This window comes from Carcharhinus amblyrhynchos, chromosome 20 (assembly GCF_965287045.1).
Source record: "Carcharhinus amblyrhynchos chromosome 20, sCarAmb.v2.hapA, whole genome shotgun sequence".
In the NCBI taxonomy this organism is placed as follows: domain Eukaryota; kingdom Metazoa; phylum Chordata; class Chondrichthyes; order Carcharhiniformes; family Carcharhinidae; genus Carcharhinus; species Carcharhinus amblyrhynchos.
The window spans coordinates 16,170,051-16,189,441 of NC_137343.1; the positions used below are offsets into that span (position 1 = coordinate 16,170,051).

Consider the following 19,391-nt stretch of genomic DNA (forward strand, 5'->3'; position numbering starts at 1 on the left):
GAGACCTTCTTTACAGTGAACTGGTTACTGAGTCACAACCTGCTGGACATCCATAAGTCCACCCCAAGAACACAGCTCAAAGTGAGATCTTAAGATGCTGGACATTGACATAGATAATTGGGAGACAGTCGCTGACTGCCATGATCTCTGCAGGCCGACTATCTGGAAGGGCATTGGAAGAAGCAAAGCAAAATGGAAAGCTTAGCTGACTGAGAAGAAGGTCTGGAGAAAACAGACCACCAATCCTGCACCTTCTCATCCGGCTATCTTCATCCCCATCTAGTGGGGCAGAGGCTGCCATACAAGAGTGGAGCTCCTGACCCATATCAGGTTATACCTGACACAGGGATGAGCACCAAGGAGCAAACCATTGTCCCACAAGTTGTAAGATTGCCAAAATGGAATCAAATGTAATGGGGAATTGGCAGGAAAGTCTGGTTGTAGTCAAGATCATATCAGCCGTGATCTAATGGAATGGCAGTGCCAGAGCTGGATTGAGGGATTGCATAGTCTATATCTACTCCTATTTTGTAGATTCTTATGAGATAAGTGGTTGAATAATCTGTTTCTCTTGAAGCTTGATGGAGGATAGATATTGAGCAGAACTGCTGGAGAATAATACTGTAAAATCTTTTATATCCATCTAAAAGAATGGATGGGGTCTTAGTTTCAATCCTATGTTATGTGCTCAAAGTTCTGGAGTGGCATTTGAACTCAGGACCTTCTGGCTGAAAGGTGAGAATGAGCCAAAGAAGCCACAATCTGTTGTAAAATATAAAAGAGTGACGAAAGTATGGTAACAACAGGGAGAGATTGTGAACATTAAATCAGTATTTTCAGACTCACATTCCCTGTGATCATGATTATTTTCATGCCCAGTAAAGCCACATCTATTACTTTCAGTTGCACCACAGGTTAGCAAGGCCTAAAAAAAATCAAATAATAGATTTTATTTCTCGGCCAGGAGAACTGAAAAGCAGGAATATCATGCTGAACTTGTGTCGCGCCTTGGTTGGACAATGCATGGGGTGTTTTGTGCAGTTCTAGTTGCCATATAACAAGAAGACTGGAGAGGGTGCAGAGAAGATTTGCAAGGCTAATACCAGAACTGCATGTATATATAGATCAGGAAAGGATTGCCAAGCTGGCTCTATTTATACTTGAAAAAAGAAGGCTGAAACGTACCAATAGAAGTCTTTACAATTATGGAAGGTTTTGATTGAACGGATACAGAGATTGTTTCCTTGTGGGAAAGAACAGAACTATAGGCTACTGTTAGAGTGCTTTAGGATAATCTAGGATCAGAAAGGCTAATAGATTAAGATAAACTAATTTAGAGTGAGTACAGTATAGAAAAAATACAAGTACCCTGAGTTAAAAAAAAGTACAGTTTGCATGGAAATATATATAACCACGATTAGACAATTTAAACTTGTATTTTTTGAAAAATATATTGTATTCTGAATTAAAGGCCTACCTTGGCTAATGACACTCTGGAGCATGATGGGATACAGCTGAGCAAGAAGAACCACATTCCTTGAAAACAATAAAGCTACTGAAAACTATCTTAGCTTTAGAAAGTGCAAACTTCCCAGACGGTAGAATGAATAGAATAATTCAATTTTCCCAATAAGGGGTTGTTAAAGTAGACAGTGGGAAAAGAAACATTTGAATTCTACAGACTTATGTGTTGATGTTGTTAGGAGACAGTGGGAAAGAACTTTTGAACTCTATAGATTTATGTATTGAGGTTGAGACATTGGGTAGGACCTCTCGACCCTCTGGACCTATGTATTCTCTTGCTGCTAGAGAGAAGGGTGTCATTGGCCAAGATAAATGATTCATACTAAAATGATTGACTCACTCTGGTTATGATGAAGAAAGTAGATGGGCAAATGATTTTTGAAAATGTATAATTGTGATGCTAATAACAATGCAATTTAGAATAATTTGATCTGCCCCAAATCATTCTCCTACAATAAAGTACGTCTTCAATCAGAATTACTGCCTCTGTGGGTTCTTTATATTTGCTGAGCTGTAATTAATAAAGAAAAATCTCTCACATGAAAGCCAACATAACACATAGGTCACTGAAAACCTCCTACAGTTTAGAACAGAGTTGAGGAGGAACTTCTTCTCTCAGAGAGTAGTGAATCTCTGGAATTCTCTGCCCATTGAAGTGGAGGAGGCTAAATCGATAAGGGAATTAGGGTTATGGGGAGCAGACGGGTAAGTGGAACTGATCCACTTCAGATCAGCCATGATCTTGTTGAATGGCGGGGCAGGCTCGAAGGGCTAGATGGCCTACTCGTCTCTTATTTCTTATATTCTTATGTAACACCAGCTGCACAAAAAGCAGCAAGAGAAAAAGGCAGTAATAGCCACGTCTTTAAAACCTGTCAACTGCTACATCTTAAAAGTCTCACCAGCTTGCTTCTTTTCAAATTCACCAGCACAGAAGTTCGACCTCTTGTTAAGAAAACCACAAGCAACCAATTTGAAATCTGGTGAAAAATCCATCCCTTTGAGGAAATACTGTAATAATTCTGATCTGACTCTAACTATTTGAATCTACTTGGACTAACCCTACACACACCCTTTGGTTGGCATGGTAGCACAGTGGTTAGCACTGCTACTTCACAGCGCCAGGGACCTGTATTTGATTCCCAGCTGGGGTCACTGTCTGTGTGGAGTTTGCACATTCTCCCCATGTCTGCGTAGGTTTCCTCTGGGTGCTCTGGTTTCCTCCCTCATTCTGAAAGATATGCTGGTTAGGTGCATTGACCCAAACCAGAGCCGGAGTGTGGGGACTAGGGAAATTTCATAGTAACTTTATTGCAGTGTCAATGTAAGCCTTACTTGTGACTAATAAACTTTTCTTAACAAGCGAAAATGCCTGCTTCAACAGGCTTACCACATATACTTGTTTTATAAGACAGGCCAAACACATGAACTACTAACTGTTCCTTTATTTGCAGTTGGTAAAAGTGTACTATCCTCTATAACTGTATTTTTCCTAAGTTTGTAGGTATGTACCATATGAGTAATGTAATGTTAGACTTAGGGGGTGAATACATGCATAAATAATCCTCTTTAAACCCATGAAAACTTGACTATTGATTGTTCAAATTGACCACACATTAAGCGTGAGAAACACACACATCCTCCTTTCCAAAACCACAGTGATTAGGGACAGTATGAAAAGGAAATTAATGTTGCAGTTTTCTCTCATCCTTGTTCATAACAATATGGTGCCTCCTCCTCCTTCTTAACATCTTAGTTGTCTTGGCAAAATTGACCACATTATTGTCCAACACAGTTCTTGATTTACTTGTCCAGTCATAGCCAGAGCAGTGCCAGCAATGGCTTATCTTCTTATCTGGCACCATAATCTTTGAAAACCCCAAAGAATCTATCTTTGGCTCCTCCTCTTCAAGTACTGTCCCTTGACAACATGTTCTGAAGATATTGGGTAAAGTTGTTTAGCACTGTCCTTCAGTACTATACTGAAATGTCAGCATTGACTTTTGTGCTCGGGCCCCAGAAATGGGACTTGAGCTCACGATCTTCTGACTCAGAGACAAAAGCCTACTGAAGCACAACAGGCAGAGCCACCAAAGTTCTCCAGGTTTTGTACTTTGATGGCTGAGTTTCCTGATCTTTGTGAATGTAGAATGCAGGGTCATGCATGTGTATAGATGAAAATTGATGACTGAAGGAACTGGACTGTGACATTGTCCATATTGGAACAGCATGCCAATATTCCCTGTTGGCTCACAAATGAACAACCATGTGAGTGGGCCAACAGGAGGATTACTGGATCAGAAGAGAAAATGCTGGAAAACCTCAGCAGGTCTGTTAAGGGGATGTCAAAGCTGAGGATTTACTGGAACTTGTGGAACAGTGCTCCCTACTGCTAAAGTCCAAAGACAAAAGCTTTGGAATTCTCCCCTTAAACCTTTCCATCTTTTCAACTCTTTCCCCCAACTGAGATGTGATTTCAAACCTATGTTTTAGGCTTAGCTTTGGGTCATTTGCCCAATATCATCTTATGTGGCTCAGAGTAAAATTTTGCCTTATAATGCACTAGGGAAGAGCCTTGGTATGTTTTGTTATATTAAAGTTGCATTGTTACATAAATACATGTTGTTGTTGTTGAGAATGGCAAAATGGGAGCCATGGTAAACTTGAGAATGATGGGAAATCAACCAAATAATAAGGTAAAAGAAGTGTGACAGCCAGGGACAGATTAGCTGTTTATTATTGTGGGACTATATCTGAAACAATAATATTAGGCTAATTACTATTTACAATTTTACTTTTACACTTTTCATTATCTGGTGTTAATATTAATAAAGACTAAAGGGACATTTTTGTGTCTCAGCTGGAACGTCAACAACCTGAAAAATTAACTCTTTAGAGGCAGCGCAGTGGTTAACACTGCGACCTCACAGTACCAAGGACCCAGGTTTTAATCCGGCTTTGGGTGACTGTGTGGAGTTTACACATTATCCCTGTGTCTGTATGAGCTTCCTCCGGGTGCTCCAGTTTCCTTCCATAGTCCAAAGATATGCAGGTTAGGTGGATTGACCATGCGTAAGGGTTATGAGAAGGGCCTGGATTTCAGAAAGTCAATGCAGACTTGATGGGCTAAATAGCCTCTTTCTGCACTGCACGTATTCTATGATTATTCTTCTATGGCTCTCTTTCAGTTTCTATACTTGTTGAAAATCAGTATTGTTACATTACAAGAGGCCATTTGGCCCATCATCTTTGCACCAGTTCTATGAATGAGTGTTTCATTGACTGCCATTCCCTTGCCTTCTCCCATAATCCTGCAGATCATTTATTTCTTAACAATCATCTAATTTGCTCTTGAATGCTTTAATTGAACATGCCTTCACCACACATACCAACAGTATGTTCAAGGTCCTAACCACTGGCTGTGTGAAAAAAGCTTTCTCTCATATTCCTTTTTCAACATTTTCTGTTTTTGTTTGCAGCAACCACAGGCAGTGGTTAACACTACTGCTTCACAGCACCACGGACCTGGGTTCGATTCCTGGCTTGGGTCACTGTCTGTGTGGAGTTTGCACATTCTCCTCCTGTCTGCTTGGGTTTCCTCCAGGTGCTCTGATTTCCTCCCACAGACCAAAGATGTGCGGGTTAGATTGATTGACCATGCTAAAATTGCCTCTTAGTGCCCTGAAATGTGTAGGTTAGAGGGATTAGCGGGTAAATATGTAGGATTGTTATCGGTGCAGACTCCATGGGCCAAATGGCTTCTTTCTGCACTGTGGGTTTTTATGATTCTATGAATGTTGCTTCTGCTTACCACAGAGAACTGCACGGCACAGTGGTTAGCTGCCTCATAGCACCTGGGACCTGGGTTCGATTCCCACCTAGGTTGACTGTGCAGAGTCTGTGTGTTCTAAATCTTCGTAGGTTTGCTCCCACCATTCCAAAGATGCGCTGGTTAGGTGCATTGGCCATGCTAATTGCTCCCTCAGCATACCCGAACAGGCATCAGGATGCGGCGAATAGGGGATTTTCACAGTAACTTCATTGCAGTGTTAATTTAAGCCTACTTGTGACACTAAGCAATAAACCTTAAACCTCCGAGCCTCCAGTGGTCAGTGTCGGGGCAAGAGAGGGCGGAGGTGACGAGATACCATCTTGACAATGTGAGCGTCATTGTCGAAGTAGGCGGGGATGGGCGGGACGGAGATATTGCGTCATTGTGATTGACGTGAAACGGACATATCAGCTATCGGGGCGGGCTCTGGATGGACCAATGAGCGACGGGTGAGGGCGGGATATCCGTTGGTGTTGCTGAGGCGAATAAACAGCGGAGAGCCGGCAGCCCATCGCTGAGAGGAATGTTGTGGCCAGGGCGGTCGCTGGCGTCGAATTGAGTGGATTTCTCCGCTGTTCCCGGCCTTGTTTGGAACTTTCATCTCCTCTCTCCGCCCCATCCCGACTCTTTGAACCGTTTTTACGGCCGGTGGCAGTTAGTGAATTAGGGGCGACGACGGCAGCTTCCGCCAAGAGAAGGAAACAACTGTCTTGTTGACCAAAATCCGTATGTAAATAATGAGAGTCCATTTTATTTCAAACCGGATTGCCGATTTCTGACACACGTTAAACAAAAAAACGTTTTTTTTAATGTGAGGTATTAATGTGACTGTCCTTCTGCCCTTGTAAAAATGAACGCCCAAACTCATCTGAATTTTTCTCCTCCCACCCCCCGTAAAACAATTTACGAATATGTTAAAGTTTTTAATTTACAAATTCGAGAATCATATGTTTGACTCTTTTTCTTTGAAAGCTGCGGATTCCCTCCTCGAATGAATGGTTCCTGCTGTGACGTCAGAAGGGATCCAATAATGGGATGGTCTGGGTGACGTCATAGGTGGAGAAATAGAAGGGCCGAACGGTCACCTCACCTCACCACACCAGGATTATTAATGGGATCAGGGCAGGAATGGCAACCTGATCACATCAGAATTATTAATGTGATCAGGGCAGGAATGGCAGCTGCATCATGTTGGAATTATTAATGTGATCAGGGCAGGAATGGCAACCTTACCACACCAGAATTATTATTGTGATCAGAACAGTAATGACAACCTCCTCCCATCAGCATTATTGTGATCAGGGCGGAATGGCAACCTCACAATACCGTGGAGCTCCTAATTTTTAACTTGATCAGGACAGGAATGGCAGCATTGTCACACCATAGAGCTTCTAATTATTAATTTGATCAGGGTGGAATGGCAACCTCTTTTTATACCATGGATCTTCTAATTATAAATTTGATTGCATTTTAATGTGTTCCAATTTTATTCTGGTTCTTGGTGGGTTAGTTAGTGTGTGATGTGCAGTGTTAAATTATTCCTGCAAGTCAATTTGTGCTGATGTTTGTGTCACCTTGCAACATCCCTTTCAGAAATTTCTGTATGTGAAGCACTATCTCTACCTTTTGTACAGTCTTAGTCAGCTCTTGACCATGACAATGTAAAAAGGTGGTAATTTGGCCTCATTTGAGGACCACTCCCAGACCTTTTTCCCAATCCTGGAGTTTTGTATGTTTGTCCAATTTTGAAAGTTAGGTTACAATTATCTGATAGTTTATTAGAAATTATATGCTGTTGTGAAAAGTACATGCTCTTATTATCTGCTGCATATTTTCTACATTGCACAAATTTGAAAACTTGTGTCCAGGAGAATGATAGGTTTATAAAGTATATGAACCCTTACAGATATTTGCATGCCTCCTGTTTCAGCAGCTACAGAAAGGAAGTTTATTTCCAATGCAGATTTGAAGGATTGGATTTCAAGCCTTTATATAACAACTGCAAATGTTTCCTGTTTCAGAAACAATGGACTTTGGAAGGAACCCCTTAAACAGGGAAGCAGTCACTGTTCTTTGATCTCTTCCATTTTGTTTTTATTCTATTTTCAAACTCATTTGTGAGTAGAGTCTTTGAATTGATGCTGATAAAGTAGCATATTGAAATTGGACTGTTTACTTGTAAATTGTAGCTGTGTCCCATTCATGAGAGACTGTTTTGAAGCCAAGGTCTTGCTGGCTTTAGAGATTTGTCTGGCTGCATGAAATTGATGTGATACCAGAACAGTATAAAGTGTTTGAAAAGACAGGAAAGTGCCTGATCTGTTCTGTGTGAGCGAGGACTTCAGTCAATGTTCTACAACTCCTCACTATTTCAAGGCAAGGGAAAAATGTATTTGGATTTTCAGAAGGCTTTTGACAAGGTCTCCCACAAGAAGTTAATGGGCAAAATTAAAGCGCATGGGATAGGGAGTAATATGTTGGCATGTATTGAATATTTGGCTGACAGGAAACAGGGTGGGAATAAATGGTTTCCAAGTGGCAGGCAGTAATTAGCGGGGTATTGCAAGGATCAGTGCTTGCACCCCAGCTGTTTATAATGTGTATAAATGATCTGAATGAAGGAACCAAATGTAAAATTTCCAAATTTGCTGATGATGCAAAACTGGCTGGAATTGAGAGTTGAGGAGGATGCAAGGGGGCTTCAAGGTGATTTAGACAAGTTGTGAGTTGGCAAACAGATGACAGATGCAAATGAAAATGCTGGAAATCTAAGCTTTGACAAAGAGTCATCTGGACTCAACTTCAGCTCTTTTCTCTCCTTACAAATGCTCAGACTTACTGAGATTTTCCAGCATTATCTCTTTTTGGTTTCAGATTCCAGCATCCACAGTAATTTGCTTTTATCCTCACGACAGATGAAGTATAGCATTGTGAAATGTGAAGTTACACACTTCAGTGTGGAAAAACAGAAGGGCAGAGTATTATTTAAATGGTGATATGTTAGGAAGTCTGGATGTACAAAGGGATCTGTACACCATTCAAAGAAAGTGGTGAGGCAGGTGCAGCAAGCAATTAGGAAAGCAAATGGCCTTCACTGCATGAGGGTTTGAGTTCAGAAGTAGGGATATCTTATTGCAGTTATGATGTGGAGATGCCGGCACTAGACTGCGGTAAACACGGTAAGAAGTCTCACAACATCAGGTTAAAGTCAAACAGGTTTATTTGTAGCAAACGCCACTTCAAAAAGCTAGTGGCGTTTGCTACAAATAAATATGTTGGACTTTAACCCGATGTTGTGAGACGACTTATTGCAGTGATACAGGGCCTTGGTGAGACCACACTTGGATATTGCATGTAGTTCTGGTCTCCCTTTCTAAGAACATGGAGACAATGCAGCAGCAGTTCACTGGACTGATGCTGAGATTGGTGGGACTGCCCTATGTGGAGAGATTGATTTGATTGGGCCTGTATTTGCAGGAATTTAGAAGAATGAGTGGAGACCTGATTGAAACCTATAAAATTCTAACAGGGGTGAACAAATTAGATGCAGGGAGGATGTTCTCCCAGGTTGGGGAATCTAGAACCAGGGGACCCAGTGTTAGGGTATTAGTTCACTTAGGGTAGTGAACCTGTGGAATTCTTAACCACAGAACTCCCACTTGGAGTACTGTGCGCAGTTCTGGCTGCCTCACTATAGGAAGGACGTGGAAGCTATTGAAAGGGTGCAGAGGAAATTTACAAGGATGTTGCCTGGATTGGGAGGCATACCTTATGAAGATAGGTTGAGACAGCTGGGACTCTTCTCCCTGGAGAGATGAAGGTTGAGAGGCGACCTGATAGAGGTTTATAAGACATTGAGAGGAATAGATAGGGTGGATTCTCAGAGGCTATTTCCCCGGGCTGAAATGGTCGCTACGAGAGGACACAGATTTAAGGTGCAGGGAAGCAAGTACAGAGGAGATGTTAAGGGTAAGTTTTTCACTCAGAGGGTGGTGAGTGAATGGAATCGGCTGCCGTCGGTGGTGGTGGAGGCGAACTCACTGGGGTCTTTTAAAAGACTTCTGGATGAGTATATGGGATCTAATGGGATTGAGCGTTATAGATAGGTCTATGGCTTAGTAGGTATAGATGTGATTGGTGCAACTTGTGGGCCGAAGGGCCTGTTTGTGCTGTAGTGTTCTACGTTCTAAGACTGTGGAGGCCAAGTCATTAAATGTATTCAAGAGATAGATAGGGGGTGAAAGCAGGCATATGGCATTGAAATAATGGATCAGCCATGATCATGTTGAATGGTGGAGCAGGCTCAAAGTGCTGAATGGCTTACTCTTCCTTGTTTCTACATATACTATAGAAATAAACCCTGATGTGAATCATCACCTGGAGCATTAATGTTGAAGAACACTGAAGTTGACAGCTCTGTTGTGTTTAGTCCATTTTTGATCCTGGTTAGTTCACCAATTTTCCAAATATAAAAATGTGTTTTGCATCCTTGCATGCCAGCCTGTGCCCATTCTGGGAGTTGCCGTTTCACACAAACGATCAAATAGTGGTCTTGTGATCTCAAGCTGGTTCTGTCTTTATCCCTGACCTCTTTAGTGTGCTATTTGAGGGAAAAGTGTTTCTTCTGTTGCCTAGACAAGTAATAGATCATTTAATGCGAAGAAATTAGGACAGCATGGTGGCACAGTGGTTAGGGCTGTTCCCTCACAGCACCAGTGACCCAGGTTCGATTTCAGCCTTGGATGACTGCCTGTGTGGAGCTTGCACATTCTCCTCATGTCAGCGTGGGGTTCCCCCCACAGTCCAAAAATGTGCAAGTTAGGTGATTGACCATGCTGAGTTGCCCCTTCATGTCCCAAGATATGTAGGTTAGGAACATTAGTGGGATAAATGTATGGGGTTAAGGGAATGGGGCAAGTGTTGGGCCCAGAGGAGAGCAGACTTGATGGGCTGAATGGCACTGCAGGAATTCTATGAAATTGGTATTTGTTGAATTCTGGTGATTTGGTTGGTTTCAACACCCTGGACTAGGGAGGAGAAGGTTCCAAATCTTGGGAAACCCTGTGATCAGCGTACGCACACGCATGTACATCTCTCTTGTAGTATGCGATGACCCCTCATGATGAACTATTTTGCAGATCTGGCATCTCAATTGTCCTTAATTGGTGAGCCTTTTTGGTCAAGGGTGCACTCTAGCTTAATCAATTTCACCCCAGCACCTTTAATGAAAAGGCAGGAGTAAAACTGGCTCAATTCCTTTATTTAAACTACTTTTTACTCCTGTGCCTTTCTGCCAGATAAGTTCTGAATATCAAATTCCATGCTTTCTTGTGATCAGAACAGATCTATCTGGTCTGTATGGTTCAGTTTCATGTAAGGCATTCATCCACTGAGTCACTGCAGTGTTACTGAGTCCTTCGCCCTGCAGCAGAACAGAATAGCAATGTATACTTGGGGCTTCCACTATGGGAGGAGGTGAAGGGCCTAGTAAGTGAAATCCATTATGTCAGCTACTTTCCTTTTCCTCTGCATGTGGTTAGAGCATTGAATGTATAATAATAATATTTAACTTAGAATTATCAAAGATGTTGGTGCAAAATCAGTGGAAACTTTTATTGGCCTCATGGTTCCTTTTCAGATGGAAGAAACTTTAGCTTAATTAGATAACTAAGTCTAATTGCTCACAGGATTAACAAGATCCTGTAGCAAAATTCTTCCCTTAAACTTTTATGGTGTAACACAACTGTAAACAGTCTGTGTGCGCTAATCACGATCCTTTATTGAGCGAGTCCTTTTCAACATTGACAACCCTGAAGTGCTGGCTCTCAGTAGCACTTTAAATGTTATTAAAGTGAATGGCTGGTATTGGTTCCTTATTCTTTTGAAAATTTGAGGGCTATGAGGTGCTGGATTCTTGCTGGTCTGTGAGTCATTATTCCTGACAGCAAGAAAGTCCTGCTGAGCTGTCAGCCCTGAATTTGCAGTAAAATGAAACTAAAAACGGAACTTCTGATAATGTTAAGTTAGGCTTGTTTTATTACTTGGGAGATGATAACATTGGTATGTTTGATTTGACTTATTATTGTCATGTATATTAGTATACTGTGAAAAGTATTGTTTATTGCATACTATACTGACAAAGTGTATGTTCATAGAGAAGGAAAGGAGAGTGTCGAACATAGTATTGCAGTCATAGCTAGGGTGTAGAGAAAGATCAATTTTGTGCGAGGTAGGTGCATTTAAAAATCTGATCGCAGTAGGGAAGAAGCCTCTTTTGAGTCGGTTGATACATGACCTGAGATTTTTGTACCCTTTTCCCGATGGAAGAGAGTATGTTCGGGGTGTTGGGGTGCTTAATTATGCTGGCTGCTTTTCCGAGACAATGGGAAGCATAGACAAAGTCAGTAGATGGGAGGTTGGTTTGCGTGATGGACTGGGCTTAATTCACGACCATTTGAAATTTCTTGCAGTCTTGGGCAGAGCAGGAGCCATACCAAGCTGTGATATAACCAGAAAGAATGCTTTCTATGGTGCATCTGTAAAAGTTGGTGAGAATTGTAGCTGACATGTCTTCTGAGAAAATAAGTTAGTGATAGAAAAGGGCTAACAGTCGGGAAGAATCTAGACCAATGTTTCTTTGGGCGAGGTAACAAATGTTGGGTGTTTCTGTTACTGTAATTATAGGTTGGTTGGGTGATCATCAGTGATGACAAATATAATTGCAGCTAGCTGGAGTAGAAGCTGTACTAGACCTATAACCGACTGCTTCCCATAACCAGATGCTGGTTAGGTAGAATTGTTGACCCCAGCTAGGAGTTCTGCAGTTGGATGCTGTGTATGCAAGGCAATTTGAATTCTAACTATGCGAGTTAGACTTAAGCCTGGATCCTGAGCTTTTAAACACATTTGAGTTTGTTTGGTGACTTTTGCATGTGACAAGCTTAATGTGGATTGATGTTGTGGATTCATGAAGTTTTATATCTCCTACACTGTGAGGAGGCACTGAGTGGAGCCAAAGCATTAGCTGTAGGAGAGTAAATCAGAGCAAGGAGGCTGCCTTCATTTATTTCTTAGATTTTTGTGGTAGATTAACTTTGGAAATGAGATCCAGCTTGACCTGCAAAGGGATATTGTGTAGTAGAGATGCCTAAGAGTGAAATAATGGAGTGATTTTAAAATACATTAGTAAAGCTACTTGTTCAAATTTGAGTTGTCCCCTCTGTTTTGGTATTTTCCCACTCTGAAGGTGGGTCAACCTCACAAATTTCTTCCTAAACTGTGGATTAAGATGTATGCAGATAGGCTGGGACCATCCGTTTTGGAAATTGTGCTGTAGTTGAAGGGTGAGGCTAAATAAATCCAAAAACTAACCTAAAAAACAGTCATCTTCTCTGCTCTCCATTCATTTGCTGCTGGACGTATGCTTTCCTGTTTTTACCATTGTGTTGTTTTTTTGGTCACTGCTTTCCTAGATCTTATTTAGCAACTAAACCTGTTTAAAGTTCTCAATGAATTATCCGTTTTGTTTTGTAGATTTTGATAAAGAACAAAGATGTCTGAAGATCAGACTGAGGAAACTCGGCTCTGTGCCAACTGGTAAGGGACTAGCTTAGACATGATTACTTTGAAAAATTTTTGATATCTGTCTTTAAAAGCTGCTTTGCCAGCTTATGTTTATAAGTTTGGTTTCTGGATGAAGCCTGTGGAATACCTTAGTCATGTCTACTGAAGGAAGCTCAAGGTTGGATTAGACGTTTTAAGATACTGTTTTGCTGCAGCGGGAAAGGGCCTTGCTGAGATCACACCTGGAGCTTTGTATATAGTTTTGGTCTACTAACTTGAAAAAGATCTAGTTCTAGAAGCAGTTGAGAGAAGATTCACTTGATTAATTTGGTACCAGCCAATGCTTCTGAATATATCTAAGCAGGCCATATTTGTTATAATTAATAATGAAACCTGGCAGAGGTTGGAATTCTGTGGAATGTCTTGGATTATCTGTTTTTTCACTTGTATCATTACTGGTTTGCTGATAAGACAAAACTGGGTAGAATTGAGAGTTGAGGAAGATGCAAGGAGCCTTCAAAGTGATTTGGACAGGTTGAGTGGGCAAACACATGGTAAATACAATACAGCATTGCTAAAATCTGAAGTTATACATATTGATGTGAAGAACACAAAGGAAAGTATTATTTAGGTGATCTGTTGGCAAGTGTAGATGTAGAAAGGGATCTGTCAATGATAGTGGAGAGGCAGTGCAATAATTAGGAAGGCAAATGGCATGTTGGGATTCATTGAGAAAGGGAATCATCCATTATCATATTCAATGGCGGAGGAGGCTCAATGTCGAATATCTTACTCCTGCTCCTAGTTTCTATTAGCCGCCAATCTCATTGAAGAAAGAAAAGAACTTGTTTGTTGCTGAGATCGATGAGTAAATGAAGTTATCCAGTTCAAGTGGCAACTTTAAATACCATGGATTAATCATCTGTATTCACAGAACTGCTTTGGTACTCCCTCCCAACCAATTTCTACCCTTTGCCTAACAAAATAACAGCTGTGTTTATTTATGGAAAAAAATGGATAAAAGGTTTAACAGGAAAAAAAGTATCAAGACAGATATGCTATAGTGATATGTTTGGGAATTTACACTTCTGCCATTCAATATCACAGCACTGGCACAGGAAAAGACCAATTCCCATTTTCCATATGGCATTTACATTAAATTGGACGTGGGTTTTTAGCCTGCGTCCCAGGCTGTTGAGGTTGTCTGAATACAAGTAGTCCCATCCCGCCCTTGATTATTTTCCACAAATTCTCACCAGCATTCCTTAATAAGTTACTTGTTTTTCTTGCTCGTCTTGATTTAATTATAAAGAAAAAATGCCATATAATAAAAAGTAGTGGTTGATACTTGTATTGCCAACTATTACAAATGTATAGGAAACCCCTTATGGGATTAACCATTGCCTATATCTGGAAAAGATGCGATTGGGTAAATTGAGAGCATCTAGTATACTAGAACATTTACTAGGTCATTTATTAAGTGCTGGGATCTCTTGCTCAGACAATCTTTAGATGTTCTGTTGAGAAGTGATTTAATCTAACCTAGTTAATTTTTGTTGTCCTTCCTAAACTATGGCATTTTAACTCTGAAGAATTTCTTTATAGCCTCGTTGAGTTACTCCCATCTGAGGTTTTCTTTTTAAAATACTAATTTCTCTTGCAACCCCATAGGAATCTGGCAGATAGAATTTTCAAAAGGAGTGTCTGAATTTGTGAACGTTTTATTGAAATGAAAGTAAAACTATTTCCCATATCAGTATCTGGAAGCTTGCTTGACTTTGCTGCAGATTAAAATTTTAACTTCCACTTGGATGTTGATGATACATGTGGAACAGATAAATTGGCTGGGTTAGCGAATATTCAGATCTGTAGCAGTGACTCATTATCTAGCAGCTGAAAGTCACTTAAGGTTTACGGAACAAAGGAGCAGGAAAGAGGTCTTTCTTTTTTAAAGACTAGTCATGGAATATCGGTGCATTGTTTAATCTTAAAGAATCCAGTGTTTTGTTTTCTTTTGACAGTTTTCCTTATGTCAGTTTTTTTTGTTGGGGCACAGTTTTGTTGTCTCTGTTACCCCTGATACCTTTCCTTATGGCCAAGACAGGATATTCCAGTGTCACAGTTAAAGATAGTTCTGTGCACTTTGCATGCATACAATTGGAATAATCACTCCTGGTTGGGTAGAGAAAGTACTCCTGTTCACCATTGGGCAGCCAGTGTGTAGGGGGGAAAAATCTGGGTGAATACAGAGTTGGATTAGATTGTAATGATTTATGATGGAGTAACCTAGGGGTCAGGTGAATAATGACCTTTTGGACTTGTAGTTAAGTGTTGGAAGGCGTCTGTTGTTTGACAGTAGCATGTGGATACTTTACAGTAGATTTTATAACGGGCTGTTTTTGCTCTTCTATCTGAGAGGGAGGTTGAAGCAAATAGTATCCCACTTCCCATTTTGGCTGAGAGGAAGTTAAACATGGGATCATCTGTACTGTATTTCTTTGAGTTAAAATGAATGGTGTTGGGTTTATTTTTTCTAAAAATAGCTTACTTTGCGCTTGATTGGCAGTTGTTAACCTCCACCCCTCAATTCAGACGTGCAGGAGGAGCAGATACTGTCTTTCTAATTGCTAGCTTTCTGTAATTAGAATTTCTCTTGTTTCACCTTCAGCAAACGCGACATTCCTGCAACTAACTTCACCATTCATGAAATCCACTGTAGAAGAAACATTGATCTTTGCAGGTATTGTCAGGAACCCTTCCCAAAATCTGAGATGGAGGAACACTTTGAAACAGAACATGCACTGGTAAGATCAGTAGAATAATGGTCTTGTGGTAAATATTTAAACTACTTTTTTGTGCCTGTTTTTTCAACACCAGTTTTCTTTCCATCTATGAAGCCATTGACTTATGCTGATATACGGTTCTATAGGTACTGGATGTCCTTATTTGCCTTGTCCAAAGGATCTTTCTTTGTAAAACAAACATTGGGAAGCTACTTCACCAAGGTTATTCATTTTTGTTGTAAGACTAGAAAAGCAAAGATTTTTTAAGGGAGTGAAAATTGCCAATATTAAAGATGACTTGGGTGCATTGTAAAAGGAACACAGTTAGCATTCAGGTGTAGCAAGAAATTTAGAAGGCAAGTGGCATGTTCCCCTTTATTATAAAGGGGATTGGAGTAATTGTTACAACTGAAGAGGACTTTGAGACCACACTTCATATCCTGTGTGCAGTTTTGGTATCCATATTTAAGAAAGGATGGCAGTGCAGCAAAGGCTCACTTGATTAATCCGTGGGATTAGAGGAATGTCTAATGGTGAGAGTCTGGGTAAATCAATTGTATGTGCTCTGCGGCTGAGGGGAAAAAAGAGGGTGATCTCATTGAAGTATGCAGTATTCTGAAGGGGCTTGAAAAGATGCGTTGAAAATAGTTTCCCTGGGCTGGGGAATCTACAGCTGAGGGATACAGCCTCAGGATATGAGGCTGATTTAGGATTCAGGTAAGAAATTTCTTCACACAAACAGTTATGTATCTTTGGAATTGTCTACCCTGAGGGTTATTTTTTTCTCCATCAGTGAATATCTTTAAAGCTGGAAGACTTTTGGGCCGGAGTTTTATCATTTGATCCGCCACAGGAATCTGAGCAGACAGGGGCTGGACCATGGAAAGACCCATTGACCTCGGGCAGGATTTTATGGTTTCAGGATGTGTGAGGCTGTAAAATCTTGCCCAGAGAATCTCAGGAAGTCCAGGGCTGTGGGGAGTGGTTAGGAAAATGGGAGGTGAGGCTGAGGCTCAGCCATTGTAATGAATGGTGGAGCAGGCTCAACAAGCTGTATGATCTACTATTTCTTGATGTTCATACACTATGGTAAAGTTCAGCCAACTCTGCATAGATTAGAGCAGGGGCCCTTTTATTGAGGGCTACTTTGATTTTCATATCCTCGCTAACTCCTTGAGATGATGCAGTTGCGTAGTAACAGGCAGAATTAGAGGAATTCATCAATATCCTCCAACCCATCACACATGGGTTAAACTTAAAGCCACAACACACAAGGAAAGCATTAGTTTCCCAGACACCACAGTACTTAAATTTGTTTCAAGACAATAGGCGCCAGTTAAAAATGAAATAGTTTTTCAAAATAACTGGCACGCTTCCACATAGAAAAAGCCATCACCCTAAACAAACTCCTGCGAATTACTGAAATCAGAGATAATGTGTTTGCATTGCTTATGCATAGAGCTGGAAGATGGTAACTAGGCAATTACTAACCTTTTTTGCTGCTTGTCAGATCTCAGTCTTGGATTTAAATTTAACAATTGATGCTAGATCAATATCCATGCTGTTATAAATTGATGTTCCCAGAAAGTTCCAAATCTGTACCACCTCACTCCTGAAAGATCAGGTTCTAATTTTTAGATTTTGCTGCTTTGTCCTAGAAGCCCCTAAATTATTTGATCATTTATTGTGTTTTCTTCCTTTAAACAGTAGTTACGCCTCCAAAATACTTCGTTGGTTATGAAGTACATTGTGATGTTCTCTGATTATGAAAAACATTATAATATTGCAAGTTGTTCATTAATGTTTGGGATCTTAGTTTTTGCAAAATGGTTGCAATGATTCTCACTAAGAGTTACCCACAGTAATTCACAGTATGTGCACTAAATACAAATATTATCCAATTAAGTGTTCAATATAACATCTACTACATTCTTCCCCATATGTTGGTAGTGCAGTTGATTTGTTTTTGTTCAAGGGGTATGTTTAAAATTCCTTTATTCTGCAGACAGTTGGTGTGTTAGCTGAAGAGTTGTAAAAGCAAGTTCATTAGCTGTATCAAAGTAACAAATTCCTAACTGAAATGAGTAATGAGCTTTTGTTTATCCACTTAGGAAGTTGAATGACAAGGTCATGTGATTAAGTGGTTAGTGTGAAGAGCAGGATCTATAGCAGAGAGTGGCTTTTGCAGTTTAGAATTTGAGTTCTAGATGGGAATTGTTTGAAGATGGGTTTTCTGCAAGTTGCGCTGAAACTCATTTTCTCTTGGAAAGCTTCAAGACTGTTTACATTTAAAGCAAGTATATTTATGATAGCTAACTATAATTAAAGTGACGTCTAATCCTGTAAAAATGAAGTGTTTATTTGGTACTAAAAGAAGTGATGTTAGAAATTAATTTGATTTTGATTTATTATTGTCACATGTATTAGCATACAGTGAAAAGTATTGTTACTTGCACTACACAGACAAAGCATATCTTTCATAGAGAAGGAAACGCGAGCTTGTCATGCTCTGTGGTCATGCTTTGCCGGAGAATTGGTGAAGACTTGATGGGTCAAATGACCATCTTCTGCACTGTAGGGATTCTATGATTCTCTTTCCATTCCTTTTTACCATCTTTCCACTTGCCTCCCAACAAAGGAATTACAGGAAAAGGCTAATAGCTGCCTTTGCCAAGATATTTTTCTTATGGCAAATCTTTAAAATATTTATTATTTGCGTACATTTATGGGCAAAAATTAGGGATAGTTGAAGGTTGCTTTAGCAGCTAATATGCAATTAAACAATACTCTGTCTTCCAATATTTATTATTTCAAACATCCCCTATCAGGGTCAGATTGATGTAATAGAAATGCCAGACATATTTGCTCATTGACTACAGGAAGGCCCAAACTGTCATTGTTTTGTTTCAAAATGTGAGGAGAGTTGCTTAAGGCATGTAACTCAGGAGTGAACCTTAATCTAATATATAGTCTTTTCACTGAAAGAAGTGTTGTACAATTGGTCAGCTTTGATTTATCTTGAGTGATATAGGTGCCTTTTGTTCCAGTTTGATTTTCAATTGGACATAACTAACTATAATCTATAAGATTGGAACTGGCAGTTTAAATTCTCTAGGTTCATTGCTGTATCAATTGTATAGTTATCATTTAGACTAAATGTTGAGATTTCTTAGTTTATCAGATATGATTGAGAAATATTTCGAACACATCAACAGCTTGAGTCAACTTGCTTCCATTTTAAAGATATTTGGAATTTGTTCTAATGTAGATAATAGCAGTAAAAGTGGTCTGTTTGTCCTGGTGTGCTACACTTGAGGTACTTTGTATATATGGTCGTGCTTTTATTGCCATTATGTACCCTGAACAACCTGACTTTTGCATGAGTCAGAAGTATTGGATAATTCCCTAAATTTTCAAAATTTACCTTAATTTTGACTGCCTTTGGCTGGGACTGACTTTTAGCCACAATGTGTTTTCCAACATTCATCATTGGATGGTGAGCAATAATAGAATTTTTTTTTGGAGTCTTTTTGGTTTCTTCTACTCCTTGTCCTGGGCATTTGGCTTAACAAATTGATTTTACCCATTTGCATTCTTATTGCCTTGCTGATCAGCTAAGCTAGCATATGCTGAAGGTCTTTATGCTTTGCCTGGAGATGAATGCCCTGTTATACGGTAACCCGAATATA

At 40.1% G+C, this 19,391-nt stretch overlaps 1 protein-coding gene across 5 annotated transcripts in view; it reads left to right on the top strand.

Annotated features, from left to right (window-relative positions):
• Nucleotides 1-5,837: 5,837 nt before the first annotated feature.
• The window catches only part of trafd1 (TRAF-type zinc finger domain containing 1), a 41,329-nt gene continuing 27,775 nt past the window's right edge, over nucleotides 5,838-19,391 (top strand). For 3 of the 5 annotated variants that reach the window (XM_080208156.1, XM_080208159.1, XM_080208160.1), the window contains exons 1-3: nucleotides 5,838-6,082; nucleotides 12,890-12,952; nucleotides 15,588-15,723. In XM_080208156.1, coding sequence (XP_080064282.1) covers nucleotides 12,909-12,952; nucleotides 15,588-15,723 — 180 coding nt within the window. In that variant the 5' untranslated portion in view covers nucleotides 5,838-6,082; nucleotides 12,890-12,908. Of the gene's footprint in view, nucleotides 6,087-7,425; nucleotides 7,474-12,889; nucleotides 12,953-15,587; nucleotides 15,724-19,391 lie in introns of those variants that run through there. The other 2 variants (XM_080208158.1, XM_080208157.1) reach the window with 2 other exon arrangements.